General features: G+C 49.8%; 1 protein-coding gene across 2 annotated transcripts in view; it reads left to right on the plus strand.

Annotated features, from left to right (window-relative positions):
• The first annotated feature begins 329 nt into the window (after positions 1–329).
• Positions 330–21,240, plus strand: part of GRIN2A (glutamate ionotropic receptor NMDA type subunit 2A) — a 370,568-nt gene continuing 349,657 nt past the window's right edge. For both annotated transcript variants that reach the window (XM_045994068.1, XM_045994069.1), the window contains exons 1-3: positions 330–1,113; positions 1,681–1,871; positions 3,320–3,751. In XM_045994068.1, coding sequence (XP_045850024.1) covers positions 3,338–3,751 — 414 coding nt within the window. In that variant the 5' untranslated portion in view covers positions 330–1,113; positions 1,681–1,871; positions 3,320–3,337. The remainder of the gene's footprint in view (positions 1,114–1,680; positions 1,872–3,319; positions 3,752–21,240) is intronic.

A 21,240-nucleotide genomic window follows, 5' to 3' on the forward strand; every position in this document is an offset into this window, starting at 1 on the left:
GCCTTAGGGCGACTTTTGTTTGCTATAACTTAGAAAACAAGAAGGAAGCAAGTGGGGGATGTAGAGATGTCTTTACTTTTAGGATTCCGGCTCCCCAAGAGGAGAGGAGTGGGTTCCCTTCCGGGGGTGGCGATGCACAGGGAGAAGCACTGAAGCAGATTCTGTGGGGTGTGTGTGTGTGTGTGTGTGTCTCGGCGCGCCTGGGCGTGGAGGGGGATTGCTGTACCCAGCGCGAGGCACTGGGGGAGGAGGAAGCGGTAGCAGAGATCTGAATAATTGATTCTTCAGCCGCACCAGACGCTCAGGAGCGGGCGGAGAGCGTGGCTTCAGCACCGCGGACAGCGGCACCCGCCGCAGGCACCCCCTTCGCCCGGCTACCGCCTATCCTGGCCCTGTCGCCGCCGTGCGCTCTGGGAACCGGTGGCCGTGCTCCGCGCCGCCGCCGAGGGACTGCGGGGTCTGCCTCGGCCCGCCTCCGGGGAGGGCGGCTACGGGCGGGAGATGCCTTCACCCACTGGAGCTCCAAGCCTCTCTGACTGTCGCGGGGGCTGCTGCGTCTAGTCGACTGAGAACAAGTCCCTAAGTTGGCGTGGGGGCGCCCCTGCCTTCCTCCTCCTCTTCCTCCGAGGCGACCGCATCAGAAGCACGCCCCAGAAGCCCGCTTTTGCCAGTGCTGAGAACCAGGGTGGCTAGGCGCTTTCCGACTCCCGTCGGGAAATGGGGAGCTGAACGCCTGGTGGCGAGCTGGCCCCGCAGCGAAGGGCCCAGAGGGAGCTGCCATCCCCCGCCCGCGCCTCTCTCCGGCGGGGACCGCGGGGATCCCCGGCCACACGCTCGCGCGCGCTCCCACACTCACTCACACACACACTCGCCCTCACACACACCACCAGCCCGGAGCTTGGGCTGCGGAGAGGGCTCTCGGGCGCGCTCAGAGGACCGGGCAGCTGCTGTCCGGAGTAGGGCTGGAAGCCGAGCTCAGGCTTTTGGAGGGAGGCGCCGCGGGGCTGGCCGGAGCATGGGGCTGGGTGAGCGCTGAGAGTCGCGGCCGCAGCCATCAGCCCTGGAGATGACCAGGAGCGGCCACTGCTGAGAACTATGTGGAGAGAGGCTGCGGTGAGTGCTGGCGCGGGACGCAGGGCCTGGGCGGTCCCTTTGAGGGAAAGAGGGTGTGAGGCCTGAATAGGAGGGGGCGGCAGGACAGCAAGGGGGTCGTTGCGTGGCAATGATCGCACCTCCCTCGGGGATCCGGGACTACGGGAGCCCGAGTCCTTCCCTCCCCCTCTCCTGCCGGCTCATCGCAAACTCAGCTAGCCCCCCCCCCCATTCCCTCCTCTTTTTCTCCCTACCCCCCTCGCTCAGCAGCTCCTGGCCGAACAACTCCCAGCAGCCGGCGCCGGGTGGTAGGGGGTGAGGGTGGAGATGCCTAGTTAGCTTCTCGTGCGTGGCCAGCCTGGGGCTCCGGTTCTCCTGTGCGCCCCGAAGCGGAGGTCTCCATATCGACCGCGGGGTCTGAGGATCCGCACAGGGGTCTTGGGCACCGAGCTTCTGCTCCCCCTCTCCGGTCTAGCCCCCTGTGCGCACAGGGGGCTGTCAGCATTGCGGATTGCAGACTGCCCTCCAGTTGGTTTTCCCCTGCCGGTAGGCTGACCCTGCCTTTCTGTCTCTTCTCCACCCCGATAGAGCCCTGCTGCAGAGCCTCCGGCTGGGATAGCCGCCCCCCGTGGGGGCGATGCGGACAGCGCGGGACAGCCAGGGGAGCGCGCGGGGGCCGCAGCATGCGGGAACCCGCTAAACCTGGTGGCTGCTGAGGCGGCCGAGATGCTCGTGCGCGCAGCGCGCCCCACTGCATCCTCGACCTTCTCTGGCTACAGGTACGTCCCAGCGGGAGACCTGGGCTGGGCCGGCCGGGGAAGAGGCAGACTCGACCCAAGCGAGAGCGGGAGAAGGATCGGGAGAGGAAGCGGGAGAGGGAGCATCTGTTAGCGAGGCGCGGGAGCAGCACCAGGGGGCGCTGCGGCTCCGTGCTCCGCGACGGTCGCCCGAAGAGTGCCGCGGCCAGAACGAGTTCTCCTCAACTTCCCCTGGCTCCGGCAGCGCAGGGCCCGAGGGGCGCGCGCCTGTGCACGCGTGCACGACTGTGCTGGTATTCGCAGGCACGCGCAGTTGTGCACCTAGCGCGATACATGTGTGTGCACCGACTGGGGACGTGTGCGGACTCCGGATGGCCGTGGGTACCGCTACGGAGGCCTGCGGCTGTGCGCAGAAACGCGCGCGCGCCTGTGAGGTTGTGCAGCCCACTACCCACATACCCTTACGACTTGGTAACAGGATCTGGGGTGGGAAGCCTGGGGAAGGGCTGTACAGTTCGCGTCCCTCGGAGAGCTGTTTAGGAGCCTACCTTTCCCCCCACGCACGTTCTGCCAGCTCCCACGCGCCGGCCCACGGGGTGGGGGGACGCTCCTTCCCTTCTCTCTCTCCCGGGTTCTGCATTGCACGCGGCGCCCGTGAGAGAGGGCGTGTGTGTGTGTGTGTGTGCGTGTGCGCGTGTGTGTGTGCACACGAGAGAGTAGGGGGCGGGCCCTGGGGCCCGCCTTCTGTTCAGTGGTTCCACCCGAGGTGGAGCGAGCCCTAATTCCCCCCTAGGCACCCGGGACCCTGGGGCGCACGAGCGAGTGTCCTCACTCTCATGCACGGGGCTGGGGCGGGGGGTGTTCCCTGCAGGAAAGGAGTCGGGTCTGCAGCGGGTCCCCTGTGAAGCCAGGTCTGTGCTGCACCCACAGGTTCACAGGGGGCGGGGTCGAATAGCCCAGTGCGGGAGCAGGAGCAGGGCTGCGGAGTCTCAGCACCGCCTCCGCACACGGGGGCTGGTCTGTAGTTCGCTCCTCGCCAGTGAGGGGGGGGGGGGGGGCGGGGTTGGTAACTTGGTCTGCACTAGGCAGGTGGGAGACCGGTGGATGGAGGGTTTGCTCTGAGCGCCTACGCCCAGGGGCTGTGGTCCACAGCTAACTTGGGGATGTGGTGGGAGATGTGGGCAGAGTTACGTATGGAGAAGAGGCTGGAGACGGGGTGAGAAGGAGGTTGGATGCAAAGATGAACTTGGGGACGGGGATGGAGAATTAGCTCCGACTGGAGTTGTGGATAGAGTTGGGTGGAGGGATGTGGATGGCATCCGGAATGGGGAGTGGAGGCAGGGACTCTGTGAGCTTGCTCAGGGGATGGGTTCCTTACCTGGCTCCTAGAGCCAGGGCCTGGGTCAGTAATCCCTTCCCTCTAGAACCCTTGCTCCCCGTGGCCCTGACTCTCCCTCTCCACCTTGCAGGGACCGTAAGTGGCGACTATGGGCAGACTGGGTTATTGGACCCTGCTGGTGCTGCCGGCCCTTCTCGCCTGGCGCGGCCCCGCGCAGGGCACGGCGGCGGAGAAGGGTACCCCGGCGCTGAACATTGCGGTGCTGCTGGGTCACAGCCACGACGTGACGGAGCGCGAACTGCGAAACCTGTGGGGCCCAGAGCAGGCAGCAGGGCTGCCCCTGGACGTGAACGTGGTAGCCCTGCTGATGAACCGGACGGACCCCAAGAGCCTCATTACGCATGTGTGCGACCTCATGTCTGGGGCGCGCATCCATGGCCTTGTCTTTGGGGACGACACCGACCAGGAGGCCGTGGCTCAGATGCTGGATTTTATCTCTTCACAGACTTTCATACCCATCCTGGGCATCCACGGGGGCGCGTCTATGATCATGGCTGACAAGGTAAGTCGGAGAGGTGATAGGCTGCCGGACCGGTAGTGTGCCAATCATAACACAGCCTCCACAGGTCTTTGGGAGCCCCTGGCATCTGTTTTGATCTGAAAGAGGGTCGTGGTCCTGGTGAGAGCCAGGTCCTGCCTCTCCAACCCAGAAATGAACGGAAATACTTTTATCCTTGGTTCCGAGAGTGGGGTACTCAGAGGCACTTCAGCTGTGCCAGGAAGAACTCAGAAAATGCAGATGTATAATGTGTAATGGGTGGTGAAATGCTTGGAGGTTTCCAAATAGTGCCCAGATGTGAGCCTGGGGATACTTGCAATGCTATGGCTCATGTTTCTATAATATCAGCTTTACCCGATTTGTGGGGAAATGTCAATTTTTCCCTCTGTGGTAAGTGACTAAAACTATTTTTAAAACGATTAAATGTGGGTATGTTACAGAATAGAATGCATAGTTTTTAGGTAAAGCACAAAAGGGCAGAGAAATGTCATATTTCCACAGACTGTCTGCTGTTGGGGAAAAAGGGGTAGAGGGTTTGAGAAGTCCTGGGCTAGAGGCACCCAGGAGAGTGTTCCTGTAAGGATTGAGTAGAGAGAACTGAGCATAGACCCTGAGCATGGAGGGCCTGGCATTTCCCTACATGTGTCCTGAGTGGGGCTAACAGAGGTAAATGGAGAGGTTGCCTCCCCAGGATGGGTTTTGGCATGAAGTTGGAGAGTGTCCTAATGAAAGGTGTGTCCACATCTCTTGGCTTAGAATGAGAGATAAGGTCTTTCTGTGGATCCCCGGAGAGTACTGGTTTGGGGAAGAGTAGAGAGAGAGACTTCCAGACGGGAATGAGATGTTACAAGGGCCTGATTTGAGGGTGGTGCAGAAGCGGAGGGATGGAAGAGGGCCAGAAGGGAGAACCAAAGTAAGGAAGGAGAAAAAACTAGACTCATGGGTGCACTGTGTCTCTAAGCCCCAGGGAAGGACTGGGGTGGGGTAGGAAGGGGAGGAGGGGGTGCTTGGCCTCGTGTGCCATGGTCCCCAGCCCTGAGAGCATCTTGGAGTGTGTTCCTTAGATAGCGGGAGACATCCGAATGGAGCAAGCAGAATTTGTCAGGGCACTTTCTTTCTGATGCTCTCAAAGCACTTTTATATTCATCAAATCAGATTCTGCCTCTGCCTCAGCAATTCCCACCAGCTCCTTTGGGAACCGTATTAATTCTTTCAGGTCTCCTGGGCTGCAGCACGTTCAGCCGAAGTACACAACCGATGCAGTGTCTTATTAAACATTCGTTGTAACTGGTTTGCAGCCTAGCAGAATTTCTACGTGTGGCTGAGCTTTTTCCCAGCCACCTCTTGGTTTGGGGGGGGGGGCTCCTTTCTTGGATGAAATAGAGTAGGGAAAAGGTGGCCCTGTCACCAATTGCTTGAGCTGGGAAAGGTCTTGGAGTCTCCTAGATCATCCTACAACTTTCAGATGAAGCGCCTGAGGCTCGGGGAGGAGGGGGCAGGTAATGACTTGGCCGAGGCCACATGGTGGGCAACGGAACTAGGTCTCAGTGTTTTGTTCTCCAGCTGTGATCTTCCAGCAAATTAAGCCTATCCTCTAACGTTGTCAGCCCATCTTCAAGAGGGTCAAGGAATTAATCTCATTTTATAGGAGGTTCTAAGCCACGGAGAGGTGCAATGAATCAGAGCCTAGGGCTTGTGCGTCAGGAATGACCCACCCTCTGATGAAGGCATGAAGAAGAACTACAGTTTCTAGCAGGGGTTTGGACTGTGATTTGGGGATCTAAATATTACCACTGACCCCTCCTCCCTTCTGAAGGTTTGACCAAAGAAGCAACACGTAAAAGACAGTAGCCATGTTGAAAGTGAAATTAATGGATTGATTAGGGCCAGCATGATCAGTGGGGACATGTGGTGAAATCTGACTTGGAGAAGGAGTTTTGAGGCTGGGAGGGCTGAGCCGGCAGGTGTGTGGTTCAGGCTCTTACCTGACTTACCCATCGGACTGGAGGTAAAGGAGCAGGAACAGGGAGTGGGCGCATAGTTGAGCACTTGTTTGATATACAGTGACCCTGCCCACTGTGAATGTCAGGCTCGGATCTACTGGACCAGCAGCTGCTCCTTCCTTAAAGGAGTATTAGAAGGCGAGTTTTGAGGGTATGGGCAGAAGCATCCTCCTTTTCTGTAGAATGAAGCTGCCTGATGAGGATTGGACAAGAGCATGACCCCACTGAATAGTACAGAAGGGAAAGGGAATCAGGAAATGGCAAGAGAAAGATGAGAAAGGACATTTTCAGAGAATCAAGATTAGAGAGAGATTTAAGAGCGGACAAAGGAGAGAGGAAGGAAATGTACATTGGTTCAAAGATGGTGAAGGGAATTGGTTACTCCTCATTATTGTCAGGGCTTTCCGAGTTGGTCTTAATGGCAGGGAATCAAAGAAGTGAGTGCAGATAACGTTGGGGTGTATGTTGGGCCCCACATGTGGGATGAGCAGGTGATGTTGAGTGGAGGGGGGTTCAAGAGTGGTATTTTGAGAAACTTGGATGTGTTAAGAAAAGGAAAGAGATTGTCTGGGATGGGAACAGCCCTTCCTTCCATTAGTAGCTCATAGTTGGCTTGAGCCTTTACCACCTCTTTCTTTGGGGAGCTGAATGCTGAATGCAGTTTGTTTGGCTCTGAAGAAGCCGCTATGAGACGTTGCCTAAAACTTACCTTGCGTGGTTGAGTGTGCCCGTGGTGCTGTGGCCACAAAGTCTGCATCTCCCCAAAGGGAAAAGGCCTTTCTGTCTTCCCCTAAGATGATGATCATTTGGTAAAGCCCAGAACATATTTGTGTTTGTTTTCACTTCCAAATTGCTAACATGATAGTTACTAGGGTCCCTGTGGACAAGAATGGTAGTTAATTTGATTATCAGGTAACTTGAACACCGCCCCCCCCCCCCACATACACACACCATTTTTATCTTTCCTTCAGTCTACTTGACCCATGGAAAAAAAGAACAAAGCATTATAATAATGAAAATGTGTTAAGTGGCACATTTTTGTGGTGTTAATTTACAACACAGATGTTAATGTTTCCTTCTATCAGTGGGTGGTCTTGAAATATAATTAAGTTAGAGGTGAAAATAATGGTTGCTGTAGAGATACAGTTCTGCTCTTATCTTGGTTTGGCCATTTTGATCCTCTCTGAATGGAATACATTCATGTTGCTGCAATAGTCCCTAATACATCAGGCATATGCCCAAACCTTCACATTTCTGCTCAGTGTCCTCACATCCTCGACCCTCTCCTCCACTTCTAATGGCTCCGTGGGAAAAAGGCAAGGCTTGCTTAGATTTTTAGCTACATCTGTCCATGGACTTTGTTTTATATGACATTTCTATCCATACCTCATCTCCTCTACTAGAATGTAAGTTCCTTGAGGACAAACCTTTTTTTAAAAAAGTGTGTTTATGTGTATTTGAAATAATGAATACTCCTTCTCCACAGTTTATAAAACTAATGTTTCACTGTAGACTGCATAGAAAGTATATTAACGTTTAAAGAAAAAAATAAAGTTCTCCCCTCTAAGTTCTGTCACCAGAGTAACCACAGTTGGACACGTGGGTCTATTTCCTTCTAAGCTCTATTTAGTTACTTATCAGTTCAGGATTATACTGCATATATGGGATTTTTTTTTTTTTTTTTGTACTTTGCACTCTGTGGGCTTTTTTTAGTCAGAAGATCCAGGGTTTTCTTTAATTCCGGAAAAAATCTCAGCCATTATGTTTTGGATCTTTCCTCTCCAACATTTTCTCTGTTCTCTCCATATGTAGTTTCTCAATCAGTCGTCCAGGTATCTTAAATTAAACTTTTTTTTTTTTTCAGTTCTCTGTCTCTCTGTGCAATGTTTGGGAAGGTTTCCTTAGTTCTATATTCCAGTTAACCAGCTCTTTTTATTTGTACCTGGTCTCTTATTTTGCCTCTCCGTTAAGCTTTTTTTTTTTTTTTTAAGGTTTTTATTTATTTATTTATTTATTTGACAGACAGAGATCACAAGTAGGCAGAGAGAGAGAGAGAGAGGAGGAAGCAGGCTCCCTGCCAAGCAGAGAACCTAATGCGGAGCTTGTTCCCAGGACCCTGGGAACATGACCTGAACTGAAGGCAGAGGCTTTAACCCACTGAGCCACCCAGGTGCCCCTCTGTTAAGCTTTTAATTTCAACAGTAGTTCATCGTATTTCCAAGATGAATGATTGGCCCCTTTTTATACCTCCTTGCTTTTTTTTTGCTTTATAACAAATCTCTTTTCACTTTGTGAATGTAAATCCTTCCTCTGTCCCTTTGAGAATTAGAGAAAAAAAAGGACTGCAAAGTTCTTCTCTGATTGCTTTAGTGTCTTTGTTTCTTCAGGTATGAATTCTTTCATTTTGTAGATTCTGATCATTGGATGTCCTCATATGATTTTTGTTTGTGAATTTTTAAGGTGATTTTATGATTTCTTCTGCCCTCTGTCTGCAAGGGTAGTAAAGTTCATGACAACAGCTAAGCTCAGAGCTTTCTCCCTGCTCTGTATATCCTATGGTGCAGGCTTGGATCTCAGTCTAATATAAGTTACTTCATTTTGGCTCCTTGCTGCAGACAGGGGCATCCTTTTTGGCCATGATTCCTAGCAGCATGATTCTGGGTACAGTTTTGCCTCTTACCCCTGGGTAGATGTTGGGACCTCTGCTTCCATGACTCATATTGAACCCATCCCCCATGAACCATGTGACTTTGATTCCTACGTGAAATTGTAGAGTCCCATCTTTTGATTCACTTATTTTTAGGGAGTCCTCTTTATTTTTGATCCATGATTCCCTTTTCCTATTTCCAAGCAGTAGTATGTAAATTTTAAAACATCTAAAGATTTATCTATAAATTCTGTGTCTTAGGAGCAGAAGAGGAAGTTTACTGAGGGTGTTCACTCTGATTTTGACCCAGTTATATCTCACATCCTGCTTTTATTTTTTTCAAACTTGATTATGTATTCATGGAATTTTCCCTTATTATTAAGTAGACTTCCCAAATGTTATTTTATTAATTACTGTTATTATTATTTTAAAAATAATTTTAAAAATTATTTATTTGACAGAGAAAGAGAGAGTGTGTGCACAAGGAAGGGGAGTGGCAGGCAGAGGGAGAGGGAGAAGCAAGCTCTTTGCTCAGCAGGGAGCCCATCGTAGGGCTCAATCCCAGGACCCTGGAACCATGACCTGAGCTGAAGGCAAACGCTTAACTCACTGAGCCACCCAGGCACCCCTCAAATATGATTTTAAAGGGCTGTGGAGTATTCTGTTTTTACCACATTCATTGAAACTAATATTTCTATTTTTCCACCTTTAGTAAGGTTGATTTCTGGTTCACATGTGTATTCTTGGCACCTTGTGCTGATCTTGCCCTTTGCATTTCTTTCTTGGTAAATGTTCGTCGACTGAATGAATCAAGGTGTTGGTTCTGATGCCAGCTTGCTCCAGTTTCCAGATGAACTTGCCACACTGTTGTTTAGGGCTTTCTGTGCAGTGTTCGTTCCCTACCTGCCGGTTGATTTCATGGGTGTGTGCCAAGTCTCCTCTTACTTTGTCATGGGCAGATAATTACTAGCCACCCTTTCGATTAACGGAAACTGGGGGATTCCATACCAAAGGCCTGGATGGTGCTGCTGAGTAATAGGTCATCAGCAGGAGGTGGAACTTTCTCTTATAACCTGGCAGCTCCCGAGTTTGGCTTTGAGTGAAACACTGAAAGCTCATGGAAAGAGCAGACACACACATTGCGATGTTGGTGGAGCCCACTCAGCCCCTGCCGTGAAGCATCGGGTAGTTCCTGAGAGAGTGGGGAGGCCTATCTTTAGTCTTTGCGATGAGGCATGTCAGATGCAATCCTCTACTCCTCCTTACGTAAGTCATTGGAGAGCAAAAGGCATCACCCTGAGAGGATGACTAACTTCCCAAGTGGCCCTTGGAGTCATTGGTAATCACTTGGACTCTGGATAGCTGTGTTCTGGTGGGTTCGGAGGGGGCAGTGTGTATGTTCTTTATGGTAGCCCCAGGTGGGAGATGCTTCTCTGGATGGAGTGACGGAGCGGGGAGGAAGGCGGAAAGGGAGAGAGTGAGAGAAGAGGAGAGGAGAAATACAAATAGAATCTTGGGTTTGTAACACAGAGTGATGGTTTCTGGTCAGGCCATCATGAAAACAAGAGGTTATAATGTTATTAGCGGGTGTATTTTGTTTGTCCTGCACTGCCTATTTATTATTCAAATTTGAATTTGTTGCCGGCATTAACGTTAGGAGACATCACAGTTTGTTTTTTTTTAAAGATTTTATTTATTTATTTGACAGACAGAGATCACAAGCAGGCAGAGAGGCAGGCAGAGAGAGAGGAAGGGAAGCAGGCTCCCTGCGGAGCAGAGAGCCCGATGCGGGGCTGGATCCCAGGACTCTGAGATCATGACCTGAGCCAAAGGCAGAGGCTTTAACACACTGAGCCATCCAGGCGCCCCGAGACATTGCAGTTTTTAAGAAATCCGAATTTCGCACCTGGGTGGCTCAGTGGATTAAGCCGCTGCCTTCGGCTCAGGTCATGATCTCAGGGTCCTGGGATGGAGCCCTGCATCGGGCTCTCTGCTCAGCGGGGAGCTTGCTTCCCCCTCTCTCTCTGCCTGCCTCTCTGCCTGCTTGTTGATTCTCTCTCTGTCAAATAAATGAATAAAATCTTTAAAAAAAAATCCGAATTTCATGCTTTATTGGAAAAAATCAGCAGGCTGGGGAACACTGGCCCCATCTCTCCCCTTGGGAGGCAGCAGTTGGCTGGAGGTGATTGGCACCCCACCCCCTAGGGCAGGTGCTGTTCCTTTGTTCATTTCTCCGCTTGCCCACTTGACTCATTCATGTTAGAGACCTGGCCCCGAAGGCGCTGGGGTTTGAGATCCCCGATGTAGGTGAAAAGCATAGCTGGTCTTTATTAAGAAGGCTTTCCCCTGGCATTCTCCTTCTCTTCCAGGGGCTACTTCTTGGTAGGTGGCAAATTCCTGATGGGCACGTGGCCAGGCTGCTTGTGTTCACGGCTGCCGTCACTAATCTGCTGTAGCATTTCTGAGCCCACAGGCCTTCAACCCTTCTCAACATAGTAGTCCACGAAGCCCCTACCAAGCAACCTGAGTCCGAAGGCCCCAGAAAACCTTGCACAAAAGGTTTGAGGACCTATATTCCATTTCCAAGTACAGTATGACCTGGAGAAAGGCCCTTCATCTTTCTGGGCCTTAGGCTCTCCTGCAAAACAAGGGTTGGGGTGGTATCATCTCTAAGGCCTATTCCAGCTCTGAAAATTTTTTCACCTTCGAGAAAAGACCAACAAGAAACATCCCAAAATGTGAGCAGTGGTTATCTTTGAGCTGTAGACTCGTGGCTGTGTCAGTCTTTGAAGAAATGTTATTCCGGCATGGTGAATAAGTTGAACCTTTGAGTTAGGTTGTCTGAGTTGAAATTCAGGCTTTCACTTACCAGCTGGGTGATCTTGGGGACACCCCTCAAAGGCTTTGGGCCTCAGTGTCTTTTGTTTGTTTCTTTCTGACCCCAGCCTGACCTCAGTGTCTTCATGTTCCAAATGGAGACAGAAATAGTACCTGCTTCATAGAATAACTCAGTGCTTGGCTCATAATAAGTATCGACTCCAGGAATGCTCTTTGTGTTGTTCCTGTGTTTTGTAGCATTTATTTTTGTCAAATGTGCATGTGCTTTGTAATCACTAGAGAAACGATGAAGGGCCATGTAGGGATACGAAAGTGGGGACGAATCCCGTAGAACTCTGAGAAGTGGACAGTCCAACATGAAGCGATGCACATTTCCTTAATATGAACATGAAGAGGAATATGGATTTTAGTTCACAGTTTAGTGATTTTAGTTCTGTACATTTGCCAGGGGCTTTATCCTGGCAAACTGAAGGTAAATGTTGCCGGTGCAGAAATGACCTCAAGAGGAGCCGGTCTCAGGGAGCTTTACAGTAAATAACTCCCCCGATCAGCCCTTGTGTTTGCACCTGGGCTTCCGGCTTCAGGGTGTGGACAGATACAGTTTCTCATTTTGTCTCTGCCAAGGATAAAACAACTCAGTGATAGCCCAGGGAACCTGGCAGCCCCCGAGGTATTTGATGAAAGAATCCTTACATAGTTATATTTACGCTCTGATTTCATTGCCTTCTCAAGTTAACGATTGTAAATCCAGCTGGTTTAGGCAAGGGGCTTAGATTCAAGAGGGACAGTAGACTTTAATGTTAATATTTTGGTTGTCTTAACCAAATTGGTTAAGATGTTGGCTGATGGAATTAGAATTCAGGACTGTCTTTCCGGATTGAAGGAAGGGACCCATGCTACAGAGTGACTGGAGGACTTCAGAAGAAATGATCCCTCTTGCAGGAAGGGGGAGATGTAGCTTCTAAACTTGAGAATGATTTTTGCAAGGGTCATAAGCTGGGGAATTGCCTGCTGAATCTGCCTCAGCGAGACATTAGCATTTTATGTCACTAATATACTAGTTAAAATGCCTGAATTTCAATGCCCTTGCTCCCTGTTATCTCCCATCTAGCCAGATTCACCCAGTTATGTTAATTGCAGGGTCTCTGTGAGCATTTGAGATTGTGATCTCCAATCACAGGGATTTTGTTTATTTGCTTGTTTGTTTTAGACCAGATGCGCAGCAGATTCTAGGTAGTGAGATGGCCCTTAAAAAAGTGAATGCCACATTTCTGCAAATATAATGTCAAATCAAGGGACAAATATAATGTCAAATCAAGGGAGGTAATAGCCCCATTATACCTTTTCCATTGTTAGGAGTGCTTTTAGCTGCAAATAACAGAATGTTTGACCAGTTGTGGTTTAAACAATTAAGACACATCGTTTTTTTTTTTGTTGTTGTTGTTTAACAAGGAGCCCCAGGTCTGATTTAGTGACTCAGTAACCCATCAAGGACTCAGGTCCTTTCTATTTTTGTATTTTGCCTCTCTCAGCTGTTGTTTCCTCTTGGTCACAAGATGGCTGCTTCCGTTCCAGCCATCACATCTTCATAAGCCAGCATTCAAAAAGGGGGAAAAGAGGGGCGCCTGGGTGGCTCAGTGGGTTAAAGCCTCTGCCTTCAGCTCAGGTCATGATCCCGGAGTCCTGGGATCGAGCCCCACATCAGGCTCTCTGCTCTGCAGGGAGACTGCTTCCTCCTCTCTCTCTGCCTGCCTCTCTGCCTAGTTGTGATTTCTCTCTGTCAAATAAATAAAAAATATTTAAAAAAAAAAAGACACCTCATTAACATAACAAAGGCACCTTTAAAAAAAAAAAGGGGGAAAAGAAGCTTTCTTCTAGGCCCTTTCTTTTTCCATTAGAGTTGATGTCCCCTTACATTTCATTGGCCCATTGACCCAGAATTGGGTCCCATACCAACCTTGAACATCACTGGAAGAGTTCAACAGTCAAGATTCTGTTTCAAGAATGGATAATTGCCAACGATGCAAAGATTGCTGCTATTAGCAGGGGTGTAGAAGCAATGACTAAGTGGTATAACTGATGATGTCTCCAGCAACACAAAACACCATGATCTGTAGACTTGACTGTTTTGGGGGATGATATTTAAACATGGATGTTGAAAAACTACAGTGCGTCCTGGGTCAGGGCCTTCAGGGTTGCATGGATCTAAATGACTTATAGGAAGAGTCTCAGAAGAAAATATTTAGAGAAGTCCAGCCTGGAGAAGTCTCAGAGAGGATAGGAGAGATGGGCTGTTATGGGGTAGAAGGCTTAGTCTTATTTTTTGTTTTTATTGTTTTGGGAACAAAACTGAGGCCAGAGGATGAAATTATCAGGGGTAAAGTTCCAGCTTGATGTGAGGGCTAAGCTTTGGCCATTAGGTCCTACCATAGGTCGTGATGTTTCATAGAAAAACGTCTGTTAGATGTGGCTGAGCCGAGAGTGACTGCCCATCTATCAGGAGTAGGGCAGTGAGTTGAACTCCTAGTGGCAAGATTGGATGGGGTCACCTCTGAGGTTCTTTCTAACTCAGTCACTCTGCACTTCTCAAATCCTTGAATTTTTTTTTCTTTTAAATCCCCAAGTCCCGATACTTTAGGCCCTTGGATTTGGCTGAAAACCAACATCCTCACTTTCTGCAAGCGTGTGAGTAATTCAGTATAAATTTGCCCGGCATGGGGGAGGAATTTATGATCCCGGCATCATCACCTCAAATCCCCAAAGGACTTTACATCATCTTGAAGGGTAGACAGTATTTGAAAAGCAGAAAACCTATGTATATATCAAGTCACACATATATAAATATAAATATAAGTAGGTCAGCCGGCGTCATATTTACTAGTGGGAATGTTTTTGGCTAAGAAGTACAGCTACCAAAGACAATGTTTAGAATAATTGCCAGCAATCTTCAAACGAGGAGTTTTGCTACTGCATCCAATTAATGTGATTACTTCCTGAAGTATATTCATGTTTTTGTACACGTTGTTGTATAAGGATACTTTCACACTCTAAAGAGAGAGAGCCAGAACCCTCTCTGAATTTCCAGTCCTCAATTTTTTCTTTCTTGTATGTTGTACCCCCTGCATTTTGCATTTCCTTATGGCAGGAATGGCTCTGGGTGGTAGTCATTAAGTTTACTTACTTCCTCTGTGTTTCCTTCACATCTCCCAAGGGGGGAAAAAAAATCCAGAATTGCTTTCCAAACGCTCTGTTTTTGCATTCCAATTTTACAATGTTCCAGGTGATGGAAATGGCTCTCTTCTAATTATTTATTTATTAGAAGTAGGTAAAAAAAAAAAAAATCCAAGTAATTATAATACAGAATTCAAGAGAAAGAATATTTGCTCAGTTCGTGCATGACAGCCCCTCAGACGTGTTCCTCTCCGTGGAGGTGACCCTGTGACCCGCTCAAGGAGGAAACATGAAATGGGGGTGGCATTTGGTCACCATCTGTAATTTTTCCTGGAGTTGGTATGTTACGAGGATCTTTTCTTCTTAAGTCTCACTGAGGTGAGAAGGCATTAGTCATTTTCCCCTGGTCGTCAGCTGTGCTTGTTTCCCCAAAACAAAATAAAAACTCACTGTAGAATGTAAGGTGACTTCTTAAAATCACTGGCACCTCAAAGCTAGGCCCACACACTCACCCAAGGAATATAAAATAATCTGGAGTGAGTCAGGGAGGGACTCTCGATCGTTTTATACACTAATGAAAACTGTGGACTCTCCCCCCTCCCCCCACCCCCCACCGAGGAATGCATGTCCAGAAACACGCATGGCTCATTCGCGTGCAATTGTCGGGGGTTCACAGATCCTCTGAAACCCATCCGTCGACCTCCTTGGAATTGATTTATTTATTGGCTCATTACTAGGTTCATTCTTCAAACATTTATTGAGCCTCTACCCTGTGCCAAAATGCTGTGCGGCTGTATCTGTGATCACGTTATCTGCTTTGATGTGCAGGAAGAGCCCAGAGTGATGCATCTGGGATTGGGGCAGCTCCGGGGAATTGGGGGGGGGATGAGATGAGGGAGCTGTGGGAATCTAGCAGAGGGGGCAACTCATCCAGAGCTGGGAGGGCGGGGGCTTGTCGGAGAAGGTGCCCTGGAGGGCTGTGGTCTAGAGTCGCGTTTGAGGACTCGGGGCCAGAAGAGGCTGGCCTCCCACGCGTCTGCCCCTGCAGGTCACATCCGTCCGCGGCGGGAGAGGGTGAGACTGGCTCACGGAAGCCCGGGCGCCAGCTCACAATCCAGGCCTTTCCCTCCCGTTGCCGTGTTCCTCCAGGCTGCCAGCCCTGACTGTTGTTTTGAAAGCTCCTGAATTTTCCTCTGGATGGCAGTTCTCACAATCAAAACATTGAGCTTTTCTCCGATTTCTGTTTTGTTGTCACAAATGGCTGGATGTCTCCTGCTCTATCTTGTCTCTTCCAAATTAAGAAACTCTAGCCAGAAAGAGTGAGTGGCATTTGAAATCCGTATTGTCTTGCGTGTCTGTGGTCCAAGGGCTGAAAAGCAACATATTTTTCTAGACGAATTGTTTTAAAGCTATTTGTCGGACTGACGAAACGTAGTATCGGAAACGTAGTATCGGTTGACTCGGGTGAATGGAGCCAGAAGACGGGGACAGGGCGCTGAGCTCAAGAAACTGACAGGTTTGCTGGGGCCCTGGTGCCAGGTGGCCGGCAAGGCTCCCATCCCCCGGGGTTCTGAAAGAGGCAGTGCCCTCTACCCCCCAGCACCCTCACCTCCTCCCGTACCATGAAGACCCCAACTTCACGGTCCACTTGCACTTGAATTACTGGCCGTTGGTCTTGCCCTGGCTCATTGATACTCACTTTTGGCACTGTTTTCTTCCTTATTTTTTCATTCCTTCGTAAAGCTCTTGGGCAGCATTCGAAGCAACACTTTTACCGTGAAAAATTCCAAACACATCCAAAAGTAGAGACAATCCTGTGAGCCCTCCCATCCCGATCTCCTGGCTTCAACAGTTCCCAAAGCATGACCGCTCTTGGTTCAACTCCAGCCCCCCTGCGGGGTCAGACCTGGTGCATTTCACCTACAAATATGTCAGTATCCGTCTCGGCTAACATGAAAGTAGTCTTACGGATGTACAATTGAGGGCACGTGAGAGATCGCAAGACCTAGAAAGAACATAAACATCACCTCTGACGTCACCAACCGCAGGCAGCTGCTGTTGCCATTTTCGTGTGTTCCCTTCTAGTCTTTTCTGTACCCGCTCTATAAGCACAAATACGTATTGATTATATAATTGCATGTCTGCCTTCTGACGTACTTCCTGTTCCCTCATGAGCATTACAGATTACTTGTAAGCATTTTCACCTGCTACCTTTTCTTTTTCTTTTTCTTTTTTTAAAAGATTTATTTATTTGACAGACAGAGATCACAAGTAGGCCGAGAGGCAGGCAGAGAGAGAGAGGAGGAAGCAGGCTCCCTGCTGAGCAGAGAACCCGATGTGGGGCTCGATCCCAGGACTCTGGGATCATGACCTGAGCCGAAGGCAGATGCTTAACCCATTGAGCACCCAGGTGCCCCCTGAGTTTTTTTTAAGGATTTTTTTTTTTTTTTAAAGAGAGAAGCAAGCTCCCCCCTGAAGAAGGAGCCCGATTCGGGACTCGACCCCAGTACCCTGGGATAATGACCTGAGCTGAAGGCAGCAACTTAACCAACTGAGCCACCCAGGTGCCCCTCCTGCTACCTTTTCCATTCTGTGGACACTTTGTGATTTCCTTCATAATTTAGATTTCTTCACATTTGCTTTTGTTAAAAGCAACACCTCAGTGAACATCTTCATAATGAAATGTCTGAGTTGCAGATTACTGAGGTTTTTTTTTTTTTTTTTAAGATTTTATCTATTTATTTGACAGACAGAGATCACAAGTAGGCAGAGAGGCAGGCAGAGAGAGAGAAGGAGAAACATGCTCCTTGCTGAGCAGAGAACCCGATGTGGGGCTTGATCCCAGGACCCTAGGATCATGACCTGAGCCGAAGGCAGATGCTTAACCATTGAGCACCCAGGTGCCCCCTGAGTTTTTTTTAAGGATTTTTTTTTTTTTTTTAAAGAGAGAAGCAAGCTCCCCCCTGAGGAAGGAGCCCGATTCGGGACTCGACCCCAGTACCCTGGGATAATGACCTGAGCTGAAGGCAGCAACTTAACCAACTGAGCCACCCAGTTGGCTTTTTTAAAGGATTTTATTTATTTATATGAATGTGGGAGGAGCAGAGGGAGAGGGATAAACGGACTCTCTGCCAAGTGCAGAGCCTTATGGGGGGGGCTCGATCCTGGGACCCCGAGGTCATGACCTGAGCCGAAATCAGACATTTAACTGACTGAGCCACCCAGGTGCCCCAAATGATGGGTTTTGAATTGAATCCGATGTCTGAAATCACTGTGTCCCTGGTCACGAAGAATTTTAAGGCTCATGAGGCATCGTGCAAATTGGTTTCGGGAAGAATTGGAGCCCTGGACACTTTCAGTAGCTACGCTGAAGTCCCTCCCTCACCTAACTGTGGCCAACATTGGAAACAAAAGTTGTCCCGCTTGGTCCCATAGAAACGGTACCTCATTATCTTAACGTCCGTCTCTTTCATGGCACCGGCTGTGGAATCCAATTTAGGCAGGACTTCTACATCCCTAGGTGTTACTCGTCTTCACCTCTCTGATACTTCTCATCGTGTAAGTGGAAAACCTCAGAAAAATGATGGATTCCGAGATAAAGTACGGTGAAATAATTTGAATTTCTAAAAAATAAGAACTATTTTGAAGCCTGGCAGGGAGTTCTGTGATTATTCATTCTTAGTCACCAGGCATCGCTCCGCCATTGTGTCTGTATCAATGTTGCTTCAGAAAATTGCTTTACAATGTAAGCGTTCCCAGCAGAGAATCAGTTCGTGGGACCTGACTATGGCGGGAGGCCAGGAGGTGCGACACAGACCCGGGTCCTGGTGGGACCTGGGGTGGACTCGTGTCGTGGGCTTCGTGGTGAACCATGGGGATGTGGAACGGTGGGCTGTTCCTTTCTCTAGAAGAGGGAAGGCAGGTTGATGATGAGACAGGCACATCCCTGTGATCTGAAAGGGATAGCGCGTGGGCGGCATGGAAAGGTGTTCCTTCCCTTGGCAGGGGTGAGGGCAGTGAAATGAATTTCTAAACAAAAGTAGAAGGGATTCAGGGCTGCTAGGAACGGGCGTGGGGGCAGTCTTCAAAATATTTAACTACTAGTAAAGATCGATCATTCGTATGGACTGAATGTTTGCGTCCCCCATTCCCACAATCCTATGTCAAGATTCCAACCCCAGTGACATGGTATTGGGAGGTGGGCCTTTGGGAGGTCGTGAGGTCATGAGGATGAAGCCTTCATGAATGGGATTCATGCCCCGATTAAAGAGACCCCACAGAGCTCCCTCGTCCCTTCTGCCATCTGAGGACACGGTGTGAAGGTGGCCATCCGTGAACCAGGAAGTGGGCTGTCCACGGTCTTCAGACACTGAATCTGCCTGTGCCGTGATCTTGGACTTTCAGCCTCCAGCACTGTGAGACATAGACATCTGCGGTTAATGATCCCTCCCCCACTCCCCCCGCGCACCCCTCTCTGACATTCGGCTATAACCGCGACAGTCACCCCCCAGGAGAGCAGACAGCCCTGGAGCCCCTGCTGGCTCCTCTGTCCGTCCTGTAGCACTGCTTATGAGAAGGTGGTGGGTTCCTGAGGGAGGGGCTGAGTGGCAGAGGGACTTGAAGACCCAGGAGGCTGTGGCTGTTCCCTGTTGAAATCAGAGCATTTGTCGTATCAAGCAGAATGGTTGTTCCCACGTGTATCAGCTGGACACAGGACTAGGACACGACTGATCCCTCTAATGTCTTCTGTGCCGAATCGAGTGCAGCGGGTTTCCCCTGGAAATGTCCAGAACTGGGACAGAGGATGGCTCTTTCCTCTGCCATAGTCCCCCCGGCCACAGGTCACCTGAGATGGGGAGGAGGGGCTGAAAACATGTTGAAGCTCCTTTCCTTAAAATACGGAACAAAAATGTCCTTCGTCGGCTTCCACCTCTGAGCCCCGGGCTCTTCCCTTCTCTCCTGCAAGGTCGTTGTCCAGCCGTTTCCTACAGTCACGCCTCCCTCCCCAGAAAGAGGCAGGCATGGAGCTGAAGCTAGCTTGCGTCCTCGGCCCCTAACCCCCTTGTCCTGCAAGGAACTGCTGTTTTCACTGGGGTTGGATGAAAAGGTCTGTTTCAGTCTCTGGTTTTGGAGTGTGAGGTGGCCATTTGCAGAAGCAAAAAAAAAAAAAAATAATAATAATAATCTTATAACTCAGTGGGAATACTCGGCAACCTAATGAGACTTTTAAAAATCAATGTTCAAAACAGGACCATGGAGGTGCCTTAGTTGGAATCGCGTACTTGATTTGCCGGTAGTGTCTGTGGCTTCCCTTTCTCCTTCAGAATGGGAAATTCTCTCTCCCCTATGCAGAGAGGCTTTCGAATTCTGGTGGTTTCTAGGAGAAAGGGGCACATCTCTTGCTTTGTCTGAGGGTGGGAGGAGCCCGGGGCTGGAATTGATTGTTTGCAAGGTTATGGGCTGAATTGTGTCACCCTAAAAGTTATATATTGAAGTCCTAACACCCAATATCTCAGAATTTGACTGTACTTGGAGTTGGGGTCTTTAAAGAGGTAATTAAGGTAAAATGAGGTTATACTTTAGGGTAAAGTCAGCTCTAATATAATAGGACTGGTGTGGGGTACCCGGATGGCTTAGTCGGCTCGGTCCCGACTCTTGCTTTCAGCTCAGGTCATGATCTGGGGGTTGTGAGACGGAGCCCCACACTGGGCTCCACGCAGGGCTTAGAACCTGCTTAAGCTTCTCTCTCTCCCTCTCCCCTCACTTGTGCACACACGCCCTCTTTCTCTGTCTCTCTCTTAAAAAAAAATACGACGGGTGTCCCTATGTGAAGAGAGTAGGACACTGACATGCGCAGAGAAGAGACCGTGTGGGAGCACAGGAAGAAGACAGCCATCTATACACCAAGGAGAGGGCCCTCAGGCGAAACCAGCCTGCCGACACCTTGACCTTGGACTTCCAGCCTCCGGAACTGTTGTGTGAGCAGTCCAGTGGGTGGCACTCTGTTTCGGCAGCCCCCGCGGACCAGCCCAGAGAGGCTGGGAGGTACGTGAAGCTCGGTTCTGAGGCTCCTTAGTGCTCTTCTTCTGCTGAGCTGGGAGGGGTTCGGTACCCCACCTCAGAATCCCAACCTTCATCTACTCTAAAACCGACTTCATCCTTCTCACGACGGGGTCTCCATGCTGGCAGCAGGGCTCCTGCATGAGGAACTGAGTCCTTGTTTTAGAATCCTTCCTGGAACACATCTAGGCCATCTAGGTTCAGTGTTGCCTGAAGACTTTTACTCCAGGGGCCATGATAGAATAATGGTCCTCCAAAGATGTCTCCGTCCCTTTGCCTTATATGGCAGAAGGGACTTTGCAAATAGGAGTAAATTAAGGATCTTCAGATGAGGAGACTCTCTTGGATTATCGGGTGGGTCTGGTGTCATCGCAAGGATCCCTAGAAGAGCCAGAGAAGGAGGGGGGATGTCAGAGCAGAGGGTGGGGTGATTTGCTGTGAATACAGGGGCGGTGGCCTCAAGCCAAGGAGCGCAGGTGGCCCCAGCAGCTGGGAAAGGCCAGGAAATAGACCCTCCCCTGGAACCTCCAGAGGGAACACAGCTCCATCAACACCTAGATTTTAGTCCAGCGAGGCCCATTCCAGACTTGGGACTTCTGGAGCTGTAAGAGGACGAATGTGTGTTGCTTTAAGCCACTCAGTTTGTGTCGATTTGTTGGAAACCAGTATGGGGAAGAGTCTGGTATACATGGGCTGGAGGCCAGGCCCCAAGTGGCCTTCTCTCTGCACTTGACCTTGGAATTTCATGCAGATTCTGCATCCCGTCTCTTAAC

This window comes from Meles meles, chromosome 21 (genome assembly GCF_922984935.1).
Source record: "Meles meles chromosome 21, mMelMel3.1 paternal haplotype, whole genome shotgun sequence".
In the NCBI taxonomy this organism is placed as follows: domain Eukaryota; kingdom Metazoa; phylum Chordata; class Mammalia; order Carnivora; family Mustelidae; genus Meles; species Meles meles.